The 17500-nt window shown below is 46.7% G+C and overlaps 1 protein-coding gene across 1 annotated transcript in view; it reads right to left on the bottom strand.

Annotated features, from left to right (window-relative positions):
* Positions 1-15958, bottom strand: part of LOC311116957 (unconventional myosin-XV-like) — a gene marked incomplete at both ends in the record, with an annotated part of 94672 nt that extends 78714 nt beyond the window's left edge. Inside the window, 3 exons of the mRNA XM_084191965.1 lie at positions 5562-5657; positions 15625-15748; positions 15900-15958. Of these exons, the coding sequence (XP_084048091.1) occupies positions 5562-5657; positions 15625-15748; positions 15900-15958 (279 nt within the window). The remainder of the gene's footprint in view (positions 1-5561; positions 5658-15624; positions 15749-15899) is intronic.
* Positions 15959-17500: the final 1542 nt, after the last annotated feature.

The following is a 17500-nucleotide window of genomic DNA, read 5'->3' as shown; positions in this document are numbered from 1 at the left end:
TCACTAACTGGAAGTCTGTCTGGATAAGAGCGTCTGCTAAATGACTCACTAACTGGAAGTCTCTCTGGATAAGAGCGTCTGCTAAATGACTCACTAACTGGAAGTCTCTCTGGATAAGAGTGTCTGCTAAATGACTCACTAACTGGAAGTCTCTCTGGATAAGAGCGTCTGCTAAATGACTCACTAACTGGAAGTCTCTCTGGATAAGAGCGTCTGCTAAATGACTCACTAACTGGAAGTCTGTCTGGATAAGAGCGTCTGCTAAATGACTCACTAACTGGAAGTCTCTCTGGATAAGAGCGTCTGCTAAATGACTCACTAACTGGAAGTATGTCTGGATAAGAGCGTCTGCTAAATGACTCACTAACTGTAAGTATGTCTGGATAAGAGCGTCTGCTAAATGACTCACTAACTGGAAGTCTCTCTGGATAAGAGCGTCTGCTAAATGACTCACTAACTGTAAGTCGCTCTGGATAAGAGCGTCTGCTAAATGACTCACTAACTGGAAGTCTCTCTGGATAAGAGCGTCTGCTAAATGACTCACTAACTGTAAGTGGCTCTGGATAAGAGCGTCTACTAAATGACTCACTAACTGTAAGTGGCTCTGGATAAGAGCGTCTGCTAAATGACTCACTAACCGGAAGGCTCTCTGGATAAGAGCGTCTGCTAAATGACTCACTAACCGGAAGTCTCTCTGGATAAGAGCGTCTGCTAAATGACTCACTAACCGGAAGTCTCTCTGGATAAGAGCCTCTGCTAAATGACTGACTAACTGAACGTCGCTCTGGATAAGAGCATCTGCTAAATGACTCACTAACCGGAAGTCTCTCTGGATAAGAGCGTCTGCTAAATGACTCACTAATCGGAAGTCTCTCTGGATAACAGCGTCTGCTAAATGACTCACTAACTGGAAGTCTCTCTGGATAAGAGCGTCTGCTAAATGACTCACTAATCGGAAGTCTCTCTGGATAACAGCGTCTGCTAAATGACTCACTAACTGGAAGTCTCTCTGGATAAGAGCGTCTGCTAAATGACTCACTAACTGGAAGTCTCTCTGGATAAGAGCGTCTGCTAAATGACTCACTAACTGGAAGTCTCTCTGGATAAGAGCGTCTGCTAAATGACTCACTAACTGGAAGTCTCTCTGGATAAGAGCGTCTGCTAAATGACTCACTAACCGGAAGTCTCTCTGGATAAGAGCGTCTGCTAAATGACTCACTAATCGGAAGTCTCTCTGGATAACAGCGTCTGCTAAATGACTCACTAACTGGAAGTCTCTCTGGATAAGAGCGTCTGCTAAATGACTCACTAACTGGAAGTCTCTCTGGATAAGAGCGTCTGCTAAATGACTCACTAACGGAAGTCTCTCTGGATAAGAGCGTCTGCTAAATGACTCACTAACCGGAAGTCTCTCTGGATAAGAGCGTCTGCTAAATGACTCACTAATCGGAAGTCTCTCTGGATAACAGCGTCTGCTAAATGACTCACTAACTGGAAGTCTCTCTGGATAAGAGCGTCTGCTAAATGACTCACTAACTGGAAGTCTCTCTGGATAAGAGCGTCTGCTAAATGACTCACTAACTGGAAGTCTCTCTGGATAAGAGCGTCTGCTAAATGACTCACTAACTGGAAGTCTCTCTGGATAAGAGCGTCTGCTAAATGACTCACTAACTGGAAGTCTCTCTGGATAAGAGCGTCTGCTAAATGACTCACTAACTGGAAGTCTCTCTGGATAAGAGCGTCTGCTAAATGACTCACTAACTGGAAGTCTCTCTGGATAAGAGCGTCTGCTAAATGACTCACTAACTGGAAGTCTCTCTGGATAAGAGCGTCTGCTAAATGACTCACTAACTGGAAGTCTGTCTGGATAAGAGCGTCTGCTAAATGACTCACTAACTGGAAGTCTCTCTGGATAAGAGCGTCTGCTAAATGACTCACTAACTGGAAGTATGTCTGGATAAGAGCGTCTGCTAAATGACTCACTAACTGTAAGTATGTCTGGATAAGAGCGTCTGCTAAATGACTCACTAACTGGAAGTCTCTCTGGATAAGAGCGTCTGCTAAATGACTCACTAACTGTAAGTCGCTCTGGATAAGAGCGTCTGCTAAATGACTCACTAACTGGAAGTCTCTCTGGATAAGAGCGTCTGCTAAATGACTCACTAACTGTAAGTGGCTCTGGATAAGAGCGTCTACTAAATGACTCACTAACTGTAAGTGGCTCTGGATAAGAGCGTCTGCTAAATGACTCACTAACCGGAAGGCTCTCTGGATAAGAGCGTCTGCTAAATGACTCACTAACCGGAAGTCTCTCTGGATAAGAGCGTCTGCTAAATGACTCACTAACCGGAAGTCTCTCTGGATAAGAGCCTCTGCTAAATGACTGACTAACTGAACGTCGCTCTGGATAAGAGCATCTGCTAAATGACTCACTAACCGGAAGTCTCTCTGGATAAGAGCGTCTGCTAAATGACTCACTAATCGGAAGTCTCTCTGGATAACAGCGTCTGCTAAATGACTCACTAACTCGAAGTCTCTCTGGATAAGAGCGTCTGCTAAATGACTCACTAATCGGAAGTCTCTCTGGATAACAGCGTCTGCTAAATGACTCACTAACTGGAAGTCTCTCTGGATAAGAGCGTCTGCTAAATGACTCACTAACTGGAAGTCTCTCTGGATAAGAGCGTCTGCTAAATGACTCACTAACTGGAAGTCTCTCTGGATAAGAGCGTCTGCTAAATGACTCACTAACTGGAAGTCTCTCTGGATAAGAGCGTCTGCTAAATGACTCACTAACCGGAAGTCTCTCTGGATAAGAGCATCTGCTAAATGACTCACTAATCGGAAGTCTCTCTGGATAACAGCGTCTGCTAAATGACTCACTAACTGGAAGTCTCTCTGGATAAGAGCGTCTGCTAAATGACTCACTAACTGGAAGTCTCTCTGGATAAGAGCGTCTGCTAAATGACTCACTAACTGGAAGTCTCTCTGGATAAGAGCGTCTGCTAAATGACTCACTAACTGGAAGTCTCTCTGGATAAGAGCGTCTGCTAAATGACTCACTAACTGGAAGTCTCTCTGGATAAGAGCGTCTGCTAAATGACTCACTAACTGGAAGTCTCTCTGGATAAGAGCGTCTGCTAAATGACTCACTAACTGGAAGTCTCTCTGGATAAGAGCGTCTGCTAAATGACTCACTAACTGGAAGTCTCTCTGGATAAGAGCGTCTGCTAAATGACTCACTAACTGGAAGTCTCTCTGGATAAGAGCGTCTGCTAAATGACTCACTAACTGGAAGTCTCTCTGGATAAGAGCGTCTGCTAAATGACTCACTAACTGGAAGTATGTCTGGATAAGAGCGTCTGCTAAATGACTCACTAACTGGAAGTGGCTCTGGATAAGAGCGTCTGCTAAATGACTCACTAACTGGAAGTGGCTCTGGATAAGAGGGTCTGCTAAATGACCCACTAACTGGAAGTCTCTCTGGATAAGAGCGTCTGCTAAATGACTCACTAACTGGAAGTCTGTCTGGATAAGAGCGTCTGCTAAATGACTCACTAACTGGAAGTCTCTCTGGATAAGAGCGTCTGCTAAATGACTCACTAACTGGAAGTCTCTCTGGATAAGAGCGTCTGCTAAATGACTCACTAACTGGAAGTCTCTCTGGATAAGAGCGTCTGCTAAATGACTCACTAACTGGAAGTCTCTCTGGATAAGAGCGTCTGCTAAATGACTCACTAACTGGAAGTCTGTCTGGATAAGAGCGTCTGCTAAATGACTCACTAACTGCAAGTCTCTCTGGATAAGAGCGTCTGCTAAATGACTCACTAACTGGAAGTATGTCTGGATAAGAGCGTCTGCTAAATGACTCACTAACTGTAAGTATGTCTGGATAAGAGCGTCTGCTAAATGACTCACTAACTGGAAGTCTCTCTGGATAAGAGCGTCTGCTAAATGACTCACTAACTGTAAGTCGCTCTGGATAAGAGCGTCTGCTAAATGACTCACTAACTGGAAGTCTCTCTGGATAAGAGCGTCTGCTAAATGACTCACTAACTGTAAGTGGCTCTGGATAAGAGCGTCTACTAAATGACTCACTAACTGTAAGTGGCTCTGGATAAGAGCGTCTGCTAAATGACTCACTAACCGGAAGGCTCTCTGGATAAGAGCGTCTGCTAAATGACTCACTAACCGGAAGTCTCTCTGGATAAGAGCGTCTGCTAAATGACTCACTAACCGGAAGTCTCTCTGGATAAGAGCGTCTGCTAAATGACTGACTAACTGAACGTCGCTCTGGATAAGAGCATCTGCTAAATGACTCACTAACCGGAAGTCTCTCTGGATAAGAGCGTCTGCTAAATGACTCACTAATCGGAAGTCTCTCTGGATAACAGCGTCTGCTAAATGACTCACTAACTGGAAGTCTCTCTGGATAAGAGCGTCTGCTAAATGACTCACTAATCGGAAGTCTCTCTGGATAACAGCGTCTGCTAAATGACTCACTAACTGGAAGTCTCTCTGGATAAGAGCGTCTGCTAAATGACTCACTAACTGGAAGTCTCTCTGGATAAGAGCGTCTGCTAAATGACTCACTAACTGGAAGTCTCTCTGGATAAGAGCGTCTGCTAAATGACTCACTAACTGGAAGTCTCTCTGGATAAGAGCGTCTGCTAAATGACTCACTAACCGGAAGTCTCTCTGGATAAGAGCGTCTGCTAAATGACTCACTAATCGGAAGTCTCTCTGGATAACAGCGTCTGCTAAATGACTCACTAACTGGAAGTCTCTCTGGATAAGAGCGTCTGCTAAATGACTCACTAACTGGAAGTCTCTCTGGATAAGAGCGTCTGCTAAATGACTCACTAACTGGAAGTCTCTCTGGATAAGAGCGTCTGCTAAATGACTCACTAACCGGAAGTCTCTCTGGATAAGAGCGTCTGCTAAATGACTCACTAATCGGAAGTCTCTCTGGATAACAGCGTCTGCTAAATGACTCACTAACTGGAAGTCTCTCTGGATAAGAGCGTCTGCTAAATGACTCACTAACTGGAAGTCTCTCTGGATAAGAGCGTCTGCTAAATGACTCACTAACTGGAAGTCTCTCTGGATAAGAGCGTCTGCTAAATGACTCACTAACTGGAAGTCTCTCTGGATAAGAGCGTCTGCTAAATGACTCACTAACTGGAAGTCTCTCTGGATAAGAGCGTCTGCTAAATGACTCACTAACTGGAAGTCTCTCTGGATAAGAGCGTCTGCTAAATGACTCACTAACTGGAAGTCTCTCTGGATAAGAGCGTCTGCTAAATGACTCACTAACTGGAAGTCTCTCTGGATAAGAGCGTCTGCTAAATGACTAACATGTTAATGTAAAATAACACACCACACCACATTCAGGCTTCATAAGGCTTCATACACATAATAACACTTATAATAGGACATCCTGCCAGAGGATCTGCTCCCTGCTGTACTTCTCCTGACAGGCAGATGACATATAGGCTTCATACAGGCTTCATAACGCATAATAACACTTTATACCGGGACTTCCCTCTGCTGTCCCTCACCTGTTCCTCTCTGAAGACGATCCTATTGAAGAAGAACTGCAGGTACTCATTAGCATAGTTAATACAGAGCTGCTCAAAGCTGTTGAAGGACAGGTCCTGATGGAGACACAAACATAGATACTGTGTTAGATACCGCTATCTGACAGACTAATGGAAACGCTTGAGTTAATGAGGGCATGGTGCTTCCACACGGCTGAGTTAATTAAGCAATTTGCATGGTTAAGGTCATGTGTAAAAATGCTGGGCAGGCCATTCATTTTGGCTACCATGGCTGTGCCCCCGATAGGATGACAACGCCCCCATCCACAGGGCAGGAGTGGTCCCTGAATGGTTTGATGACCCTGAAAACGATGTAAACCATATGCCACGGCCGTCTCAGTCACCAGACCTCAACCCAATTCAACACTTACGGGAGATTCTGGAGCGGTGTTTTCCACCACCATCAATAAAACACCAAATGATGGAATTCCTCGTGGAAGAACGGCGTCGCATCCCCCTCCAATAGAGCTCCAGACTCTTCTAGAATCTATTCCAAGGTGCATTGAAGCTGTTCTGGCTGCTGGTGGCCCAACGCCCTGTTAAAGACACTTTTACGTTGGATGTTTCCTTTATTTTGGCAGTTACCTGTACATCCACCATGATCCGTTGGATGTTTCCTTTATTTTGGCAGTTACCTGTACATCCACCATGATACGTTGGATGTTTCCTTTATTTTGGCAGTTACCTGTACATCCACCATGATACGTTGGATGTTTCCTTTATTTTGGCAGTTACCTGTACATCCACCATGATCCGTTGGATGTTTCCTTTATTTTGGCAGTTACCTGTACATCCACCATGATACGTTGGATGTTTCCTTTATTTTGGCAGTTACCTGTACATCCACCATGATACGTTGGATGTTTCCTTTATTTTGGCAGTTACCTGTACATCCACCATGATCCGTTGGATGTTTCCTTTATTTTGGCAGTTACCTGTACATCCACCATGATACGTTGGATGTTTCCTTTATTTTGGCAGTTACCTGTACATCCACCATTATCCGTTGGATGTTTCCTTTATTTTGGCAGTTACCTGTACATCCACCATGATACGTTGGATGTTTCCTTTATTTTGGCAGTTACCTGTACATCCACCATGGTCCGTTGGATGTTTCCTTTATTTTGGCAGTTACCTGTACATCCACCATGATACGTTGGATGTTTCCTTTATTTTGGCAGTTACCATGATACATATATACAGGTGCTGTTAGAGATACAGAGTCCTCACAGACACAAGGAGATGCAAATTACCCAATTAGATACATACAGTACCCTGGCGACATAACATAGCCTTAGACACTGAGTGGACAAAATATTAGGAACACCTGCTCTTTCCATGACATAGACTGAACAGGTGAATCCAGGTGAAAGCTACGATCCCTTATTGATGTCACTTGTTAAATCCACTTCAATCAGTGTAGATGAAAGGGGAGGAGACAGGTAAAATAAGTATTTTTCAGCCATGAATCAATTGAGACATGGATTGTGTATGTGTGCCATTCAGAGTGTGAAAGCTCGCTTCCGCATTGTCTCCTTGCTGCTCTGCTGTTTGTTGCTACTTGGCTACCTGCCAAACTATTCACGTTTTACTTTTAATAAACGTTTAATCAATCTCTGTGTTCAACAAATTTACCAACTTTTTAGTTTTGTCCTCACTCATCTTTTTTCGTTAAACTTTTTCACCCCGGACGTTTATCCCGAGACAGAAGAGTCATTTTCCTGTGCGTTTTAGCTGCCAACTTTACGTTATTTTCCGTTTTTCCATCGCAACTTTTTTTTTTTTTCCCTTATTCAACTTTTTCACTCCGGACGCTTTATCTGGACATGGCTCATCAACATCTTCAACAGCCGAAGCTAAGTAGTAACATTAACATGATGTCTTTTAATTGCAGTCGCTGTACTCATAATATACAGGAGAATTCTCGCCTTACGGCGAGAATAGCTGTGCTACAAGCCCAGCTTCAGACGCAATCGTTAGGCAAGAGTATTATCAGTGTAGGAAAGGAAGAAACAGCGTCTGTGCCACCAGTAAGTACAGACAGTAACGTTAGTATAACTCCCCCCGCACAGTCCCTGCAGCCGGACAACTTTCTCATGGCTTCTGGAGGGAAATACTGTTGGAATGCTCAACCGGTGTCGCTCATTCAGCCGACAGAAACCTTCAACCGGTTTTCCCCATTATGTAGCGAGTCGGAGTCTGAGTCTGAGTCTTCTCTAGTCTCTACTCCTCCCGTTACGGGGTCTGAGACGCCGAAGGCTCCCACCATTAGCTCTGACAAATTGAAAACCCTAGTCATTGGCGACTCCATTACCCGCAGTATTAGACTTAAAACGAATCACCCAGCGATCATACACTGTTTACCAGGGGGCAGGGCTACCGACGTTAAGGCTAATCTAAAGATGGTGCTGGCTAAAGCTAAAACTGGCGAGTGTAGAGAGTATAGAGATATTGTTATCCACGTCGGCACCAACGATGTTAGGATGAAACAGTCAGAGGTCACCAAGTGCAACATAGCTTCAGCGTGTAAATCAGCTAGAAAGATGTGTCGGCATCGAGTAATTGTCTCTGGCCCCCTCCCAGTTAGGGGAAGTGACGAGCTCTACAGCAGAGTCTCAGCACTTAATCGCTGGTTGAAAACTGTTTTCTGCCCCTCCCAAAAGATAACATTTGTGGATAATTGGCCCTCTTTCTGGGACTCACCCACAAACAGGATCAAGCCTGACCTGCTGAGGAGTGACGGACTCCATCCTAGCTGGAGGGGTGCTCTCCTCTTATCTACCAACATAGATAGGGCTCTAACTCCTTTAGCCCCACAGTGAAATAGGGTGCAGGCCAGGCAGCAGGCTGTTAGCCAACCTGCCAGCTTAGTGGAGTCTGCCAATAGCATAGTCAGTGTAGTCAGCTCAGCCATACCCATTGAGACTGTGTCTGTGCCTCGACCTAGGTTGGGCAAAACTAAACATGGTGGTGTCCACCCTAGCAATCTTATTAGGATAAAGACCTCCTCCATTCCTGCCATTATTGAAAGAGATCGTGATACCTCACATCTCAAAATAGGGTTACTTAATGTTAGATCCCTCACTTCAAAGGCAGTCATAGTCAATGAACTAATCACTGATCATAATCTTGATGTGATTGGCCTGACTGAAACATGGCTTAAGCCTGATGAATTTGCTGTGTTAAATGAGGCCTCACCTCCTGGTTACACTAGTGACCATATTCCCCGTGCATCCCGCAAAGGCGGAGGTGTTGCTAACATTTACGATAGCAAATTTCAATTTACAAAAAAAAAAATGACGTTTTCATCTTTCGAGCTTCTAGTCATGAAATCTATGCAGCCTACTCAATCACTTTTTATAGCTACTGTTTACAGGCCTCCTGGGCCATATACAGCGTTCCTCTCTGAGTTTCCTGAATTCCTATCAGACCTTGTAGTCATAGCAGATCATATTCTAATTTTTGGTGATTTTAATATTCACATGGAGAAGTCCACAGACCCACTCCAAAAGTCCTTCGGAGCCATTATCGACTCAGTGGGTTTTGTCCAACATGTCTCTGGACCTACTCACTGCCACAGTCATACTCTGGACCTAGTTTTGTCCCATGGAATAAATGTTGTAGATCTTAATGTTTTTCCACAAAATCCTGGACTATCGGACCACCATTTTATTACGTTTGCAATCGCAACAAATAATCTGCTCAGACCCCAACCAAGGAGCATCAAAAGTCGTGCTATAAATTCTCAGACAACACAAAAATTCATTGATGCCCTTCCAGACCCCTTCTGCCTACCCAAGGACGTCAGAGGACAAAAATCAGTTAACCACTTAACTGAGGAACTAAATTTAACCTTGCACAATACCCTAGATGCAGTTGCACCCCTAAAAACGAAAAACATTTGTCATAAGAAACTAGCTCCCTGGTATACAGAAAATACCCGAGCTTTGAAGCAAGCTTCCAGGAAATTGGAACGGAAATGGCGCCACACCAAACTGGAAGTCTTCCGACTAGCTTGGAAAGACAGTACCGTGCAGTACCGAAGAGCCCTCACTGCTGCTCGATCATCCTACTTTTCCAAATTAATCGAGGAAAATAAGAACAATCCAAAATTTCTTTTTGATACTGTTGCAAAGCTAACTAAAAAGCAGCATTCCCCAAGAGAGGATGGTTTTCACTTCAGCAGTGATAAATTCATGAACTTCTTTGAGGAAAAGATCATGACCATTAGAAAGCAAATTACGGACTCCTCTTTGAATCTGCGTATTCCTCCAGGGCTTAGCTGTCCTGGATCTGCACAGCTCTGCGAGGGCCTGGGATCGGGAGAGACACTTAAATGTTTTAGTACTATATCTCTTGACACAATGATGAAAATAATCATGGCCTCTAAACCTTCAAGCTGCATACTGGATCCTATTCCTACTAAACTGCTGAAGGAGCTGCTTCCTGTGCTTGGCCCTCCTATGTTGAACATAATAAACAGCTCTCTATCCACCGGATGTGTACCAAACTCACTAAAAGTGGCAGTGATAAAGCCTCTCTTGAAAAAGCCAAACCTTGACCCGGAAAATATAAAAAACTATCGGCCAATATCGAATCTTCCATTCCTCTCAAAAATTTTAGAAAAAGCTGTTGCGCAGCAACTCACTGCCTTTCTGAAGACAAACAATGTATACGAAATGCTTCAGTCTGGTTTTAGACCCCATCATAGCACTGAGACTGCACTTGTGAAGGTGGTAAATGACCTTTTAATGGCGTCAGACCGAGGCTCTGCATCTGTCCTCGTGCTACTAGACCTTAGTGCTGCCTTTGACACCATCGATCACCACATTCTTTTGGAGAGACTGGAAACCCAAATTGGTCTACACGGACAAGTTCTGGCCTGGTTTAGATCCTACCTGTCGGAAAGATATCAGTTTGTCTCTGTGAATGGTCTGTCCTCCGACAAATCAACTGTACATTTCGGTGTTCCTCAAGGTTCCGTTTTAGGACCACTATTGTTTTCACTATATATTTTACCTCTTGGGGATGTTATTCGAAAACATAATGTTAACTTTCACTGCTATGCGGATGACACACAGCTGTACATTTCAATGAAGCATGGTGAAGCCCCAAAATTGCCCTCGCTAGAAGCCTGTGTTTCAGACATAAGGAAGTGGATGGCTGAAAACTTTTTACTTTTAAACTCGGACAAAACAGAGATGCTTGTTCTAGGTCCCAAGAAACAAAGAGATCTTCTGTTAAATCTGACAATTCATCTTGATGGTTGTAAAGTCGTCTCAAATAAAACTGTGAAGGACCTAGGCGTTACTCTTGACCCTGATCTCTCTTTTGACGAACATATCAAGACTGTTTCAAGGACAGCTTTTTTCCATCTACGTAACATTGCAAAAATCAGAAATTTTCTGTCCAAAAATGATGCAGAAAAATTAATCCATGCATTTGTTACTTCTAGATTAGACTACTGCAATGCTCTATTTTCCGGCTACCCGGATAAAGCACTAAATAAACTTCAGTTAGTGCTAAATACGGCTGCTAGAATCCTGACTAGAACCAAGAAATTTGATCATATTACTCCAGTGCTAGCTTCCCTACACTGGCTTCCTGTTAAGGCAAGGGCTGATTTCAAGGTTTTACTGTTAACCTATAAAGCGTTACATGGGCTTGCTCCTACCTATCTTTCCGAGTTGGTCCTGCCGTACATACCAATACGTACGCTACGGTCACAAGACGCAGGCCTCCTAATTGTCCCTAGAATTTCTAAGCAAACAGCGGGAGGCAGGGCTTTCTCCTATAGATCTCCATTTTTATGGAACAGTCTGCCTACCCATGTGAGAGACGCAGACTCGGTCTCAACCTTTAAGTCTTTACTGAAGACTTATCTCTTCAGTAGGTCATATGATTGAGTGTAGTCTGGCCCAGGAGTGTGAAGGTGAACGGAAAGGCTCTGGAGCAACGAACAGCCCTTGCTGTCTCTGCCAGGCCGGTTCCCCTCTCTCCACTGGGGTTCTCTGCCTCTAACCCTGTTGCAGGGGCTGAGTCACTGGCCTGCTGGTGCTCTTTCATGCCGTCCCTGGGAGGGGTGCGTCACTTGAGTGGGTTGAGTTACTGACGTGATCTTCCTGTCTGGGTTGGCGCCCCCCCCCCCCCCCCCCCCCCCCCCCCCTTGGTTTGTGCTGTGGTGGAGACCTCTGTGGGCTATACTCGGCCTTGTCTCAGGATTGTAAGTTGGTGGTTGGGGATATCCCTCTAGTGGTGCGGGGGCTGTGCTTTGGCGGAGTGGGTGGGGTTATATCCTTCCTGTTTGGCCCTGTCCGGGGGTTTCTTCGGATGGGGCCACAGTGTCTCCGGACCGCTCCTGTCTCAGCCTCCAGTATTTATGCTGCAGTAGTTTATGTGTCGGGGGGCTGGGGTTAGTTGGTTATACCTGGAGTACTTCTCCTGTCTTATCCAGTGTCCTGTGTGAATTTAAGTATGCTCTCTCTAATTCTCTCGTTCTCTCTTTCTCTCTGAGAACCTGAGCCCTAGGACCATACGTCAGGACTACCGGGCATGATGACACCTTGCTGTCCCCAGTCCGCCTGGCCTTGCTGCTATTCCAGTTTCAACTGTTCTGCCTGCGGCTACGAAACCCCTACCTGTCCCAGACCTGCTGTTTTCAACTCTAAATGATCGGCTATGAAAAGCCAACTGAGAGACCTGAGCCCTAGGACCATACGTCGGGACTACCGGCCGTGGTGACTCCTTGCTATCCCCAGTCCGCCTGGCCTTGCTGCTATTCCAGTTTAAACTGTTCTGCCTGCGGTTATGGAACCCCTACCTGTCCCAGACCTGCTGTTTTAAACTCTAATGATCGGCTATGAAAAGCCAACTGAGATTTATTCCTGATTATTATTTGACCATGCTTGTCACTTATGAACATTTTTGAACATCTTGGCATGGTTCTGTTATAATCTCCACCCGGCACAGCCAGAAGAGGACTGGCCACCCCTCATAGCCTGGTTCCTCTCTAGGTTTCTTCCTAGGTTTTGCCTTTCTAGGGAGTTTTTCCTAGCCACCGTGCTTCTACACCTGCATTACTAGCTGTTTGGGGTTTTAGGCTGGGTTTCTGTACAGCACTTCGAGATATTAGCTGATGTAAGAAGGGCTATATAAAATAAAATTGATTGATTGATTGATTGATTGAATGGGCAAGACAAAATATTTAAGTGCCTTTGAAGGGGTTATGGTAGTAGGTGCCAGGTGCACCTGTTTGTGTCAAGAACTGCAACGCTGCCGGGTTTTTCACGCTCAACAGTTTCCCGTGTGTATCAAGAATGGTCCACCACCCAAAGGACATCCAGCCAAGGAGGGAGAGAGAGATGGAGGGACAGACAGAGGGAGAGAGATGGAGGGACAGACGGAGGGAGAGAGAGATGGAGGGAGAGAGAGGGAGGAAGAGCGAGATGGAGGTAGAGAGAGAGGGAGGGAGAGAGATGGAGGGAGAGAGAGATGGAGGGAGAGAGATGGAGGGACAGATGGAGGGAGAGAGATGGAGGGACAGACGGAGGGAGAGAGAGATGGAGGGACAGAGGGAGGGACAGAGGGAGGGAGAGAGAGATGGAGGGACAGACGGAGGGAGAGAGAGATGGAGGGACAGAGAGAGGGAGAGAGAGATGGAGGGACAGAGAGAGGGAGAGAGAGATGGAGGGAGAGAGAGATGGAGGGAGAGAGATGGAGGGACAGACGGAGGGAGAGAGAGATGGAGGGACAGAGGGAGGGACAGAGGGAGGGAGAGAGAGATGGAGGGACAGACGGAGGGAGAGAGAGATGGAGGGACAGAGAGAGGGAGAGAGAGATGGAGGGACAGAGAGAGGGAGAGAGAGATGGAGGGAGAGAGAGATGGAGGGAGAGAGATGGAGGGACAGACGGAGGGAGAGAGAGATGGAGGGAGAGAGGGAGGGAGAGAGAGAGAGAGAGAGAGAGATGGAGGGACAGACAGAGGGAGAGAGAGATAGAGGGACAGAGGGAGGGAGAGAGAGATGGAGGAACAGACAGAGGGAGAGAGAGATGGAGGGACAGACAGAGGGAGAGAGAGATGGAGGGACAGACGGAGGGAGAGAGAGATGGAGGGACAGAGGGAGGGAGAGAGAGATGGAGGGACAGACGGAGGGAGAGAGAGATGGAGGGACAGACGGAGGGAGAGAGAGAGATGGAGAGACAGACGGAGGGAGAGAGAGATGGAGGGACAGACGGAGGGAGAGAGAGATGGAGGGAGAGACGGAGGGAGAGAGAGATGGAGGGAGAGACGGAGGGAGAGAGAGACGGAGGGAGAGAGAGATGGAGGGACAGAGAGAGATGGAGGGACAGACGGAGGGAGAGACAGACGGAGGGAGAGAGAGATGGAGGGTCAGACGGAGGGAGAGAGAGATGGAGGGACAGAGAGAGGGAGAGAGAGATGGAGGGACAGAGAGAGGGAGAGAGAGATGGAGGGAGAGAGAGATGGAGGGACAGACAGAGGGAGAGAGAGATGGAGGGACAGAGGGAGGGAGAGAGAGATGGAGGGACAGACAGAGGGAGAGAGAGATGGAGGGACAGACAGAGGGAGAGAGAGATGGAGGGACAGACGGAGGGAGAGAGAGATGGAGGGACAGAGGGAGGGAGAGAGAGATGGAGGGACAGACGGAGGGAGAGAGAGATGGAGGGACAGACGGAGGGAGAGAGAGATGGAGGGACAGACGGAGGGAGAGAGAGAGATGGAGAGACAGACGGAGGGAGAGAGAGATGGAGGGACAGACGGAGGGAGAGATGGAGGGACAGACGGAGGGAGAGAGAGATGGAGGGACAGACAGAGGGACAGAGAGATGGAGGGACAGACGGAGGGAGAGAGAGATGGAGGGACAGACAGAGGGAGAGAGAGATGGAGGGACAGACGGAGGGAGAGAGAGATGGAGGGACAGACGGAGGGAGAGAGAGATGGAGGGACAGAGGGAGGGAGAGAGAGATGGAGGGACAGACGGAGGGAGAGAGAGATGGAGGGACAGACGGAGGGAGAGAGAGATGGAGGGACAGACGGAGGGAGAGAGAGAGATGGAGAGACAGACGGAGGGAGAGAGAGATGGAGGGACAGACGGAGGGAGAGAGAGATGGAGGGACAGACAGAGGGAGAGAGAGATGGAGGGACAGACGGAGGGAGAGAGAGATGGAGGGACAGACAGAGGGAGAGAGAGATGGAGGGACAGACGGAGGGAGAGAGAGATGGAGGGACAGACGGAGGGAGAGAGAGATGGAGGGACAGACGGAGGGAGAGAGAGAGATGGAGAGACAGACGGAGGGAGAGAGAGATGGAGGGACAGACGGAGGGAGAGAGAGATGGAGGGAGAGACGGAGGGAGAGAGAGATGGAGGGAGAGACGGAGGGAGAGAGAGATGGAGGGAGAGACGGAGGGAGAGAGAGACGGAGGGAGAGAGAGATGGAGGGAGAGACGGAGGGAGAGAGAGATGGAGGGAGAGACGGAGGAAGAGAGAGATGGAGGGACAGAGGGAGGGAGAGAGAGATGGAGGGAGAGACGGAGGGAGAGAGAGATGGAGGGAGAGACGGAGGGAGAGAGAGATGGAGGGAGAGACGGAGGGAGAGAGAGATGGAGGGAGAGACGGAGGGAGAGAGAGATGGAGGGAGAGACGGAGGGAGAGAGAGATGGAGGGAGAGACGGAGGGAGAGAGAGATGGAGGGAGAGACGGAGGGAGAGACGGAGGGAGAGAGAGACGGAGGGAGAGACGGAGGGAGAGAGAGACGGAGGGAGAGAGAGATGGAGGGAGAGACGGAGGGAGAGAGAGATGGAGGGAGAGACGGAGGAAGAGAGAGATGGAGGGACAGAGGGAGGGAGAGAGAGATGGCGGGACAGAGGGAGGGAGAGAGAGATGGAGGGACAGAGGGAGGGAGAGAGAGATGGAGGGAGGGAGAGAGAGATGGAGAGACAGAGGGAGGGAGAGAGAGATGGAGGGAGAGACGGAGGGAGAGAGAGATGGAGGGACAGATAAAGTACCTCAAAGCCATATATATCCAGTATAGATATTGACAGAGCGTGGTGTCGAGGGTAGACCTGTCCATTAATCCTCTCAGTCAGCCAGCGGAACAACAGAGAGTACAGGATTTTGGCAACAGCATCTCTGGAGCAGGACAGACAGACACAGAGACAGACATTCAGATGGATTTATCCCCCCCAAGGGACAACTGCTGCTAGGCTTAAAAAAGTGGCATGTCAACAGCATGCCGAAGAGTGCATGCTGGGAGTTCCAGTGAATTAGCTGTGGTTCTCACCTGGCGTCTACAGCACTCTCTACAGTCAGAGGGGTGTAGATCTTCTCCCTCATGGTCTCCTGGAGAGAGACATCAGTTAGTTACCAACAGAACACACAGGTCTGATTGGTGGAACACAACTCCATCACAACCAATCCAAAGGAAAGTCATACTCTTCTCTATATTTGCGGTGTCAAATGTTTTCCAACCCTCTTGAAACTTCCTCTCTCTCCTCAAAGGGTCTATCAGGTAATAACGTCTCTCTCTCTCTCTCTCAATTTCAATTCAATTCAATTTCAATTTAAGGTCTTTATTGACATGGGAAACGTATGTTAACGTTGCCAAAGCAAGTGAAGTAGATAGTAAACAAAAGTGAAATAAACAATAAATATTAACAGTAAACATTACACTCAGAAGTTTCAAAAGAATAAAGACATTTCAAATGTCATATTATGTCTATATACAGTGTTGTAACAATGTGCAAATAGTTAAAGTACAAATGGGAAAATAAATAAACATAAATATGGGTTGTATTTACAATGGTGTTTGTTCTTCACTGGTTGCCCTTTTCTTGTGGCAACAGGTCACAAATCTTGCTGCTGTGATGGCACACTGTGGTATTTCACCCAATAGTTATGGGAGTTTATCAAAATTTGATTGGTTTTCGAAAATTTTTGGGTCTGTGTAATCTGAGGGAAATATGTGTCTCTAATATGGTCATACATTTGTCAGGAGGTTAGGAAGTGCAGCTCAGTTTCCACCTCATTTTGTGGGCAGTGTGCACATAGCCTGTCTTCTCTTGAGAGCCAGGTCTGCCTACGGCGGCCTTTCTCGATAGCAAGGCTATGCTCACTGAGTCTGTACATAGTCAAAGCTTTCCTTAAGTTTGGGTCAGTCACAGTGGTCAGGTATTCTGCCACTGTGTACTCTCTGTTTAGGGCCAAGTAGCATTCTAGTTTGCTCTGTTTTTTTGTTAATTCTTTCCAATGTGTCAAGTAATTCTCTTTTTATTTTCTCATGATTTGGTTGCGTCTAATTGTGTTGTTGTCCTGGGGCTCTGTGGGGTCTGTTTGTGTTTGTGAACAGAGCCCCAGGACCAGCTTACTTAGGGGACTCTTCTCCAAGTTAATCTCTTTGTAGGTGATGGCTTTGTTATGGATGATTTGGGAATCGCTTCCTTTTAAGTGGTTATAGAATTTAACGGCTCTTTTCTGGATTTTGATAATTAGCGGGTATCGGCCTAATTCTGCTCTGCATGCATTATTTGGTGCTTTTCGTTGTACACTGAGGATATTTTTGAGTCTCAATTTGGTGTTTGTCCCATTTTGTGAATTCTTGGTTGGTGAGCAGACCCCAGACCTCACAACCATAAAAGGCTACGGGTTCTATAACTGATTCAAGTATTTTTAGCCAGATCCTAATTGGTATGTCAAATTGTATGTTCCTTTTGATGGCATAGAAGGCCCTTCTTGCCTAGTCTCTCAGATCGTTCACAGCTTTGTGGAAGTTACCTGTGGTGCTGATGTTTAGGCCAAGGTATGTATAGTTTTTTGTGTGCTCTAGGGCAACGGTGTCTAGATGGAATTTGTATTTGTGGTCCTGGCAACTGGACCTTTTTTGGA

The sequence above is a fragment of the Coregonus lavaretus genome (assembly GCF_964263955.1).
Source record: "Coregonus lavaretus genome assembly, contig: HAP1_SCAFFOLD_1655, whole genome shotgun sequence".
NCBI lineage: Eukaryota > Metazoa > Chordata > Actinopteri > Salmoniformes > Salmonidae > Coregonus > Coregonus lavaretus.
The sequence above is the reverse complement of the archived record's forward strand: the minus strand, read 5'-3'. Positions and strand labels throughout refer to the sequence as shown.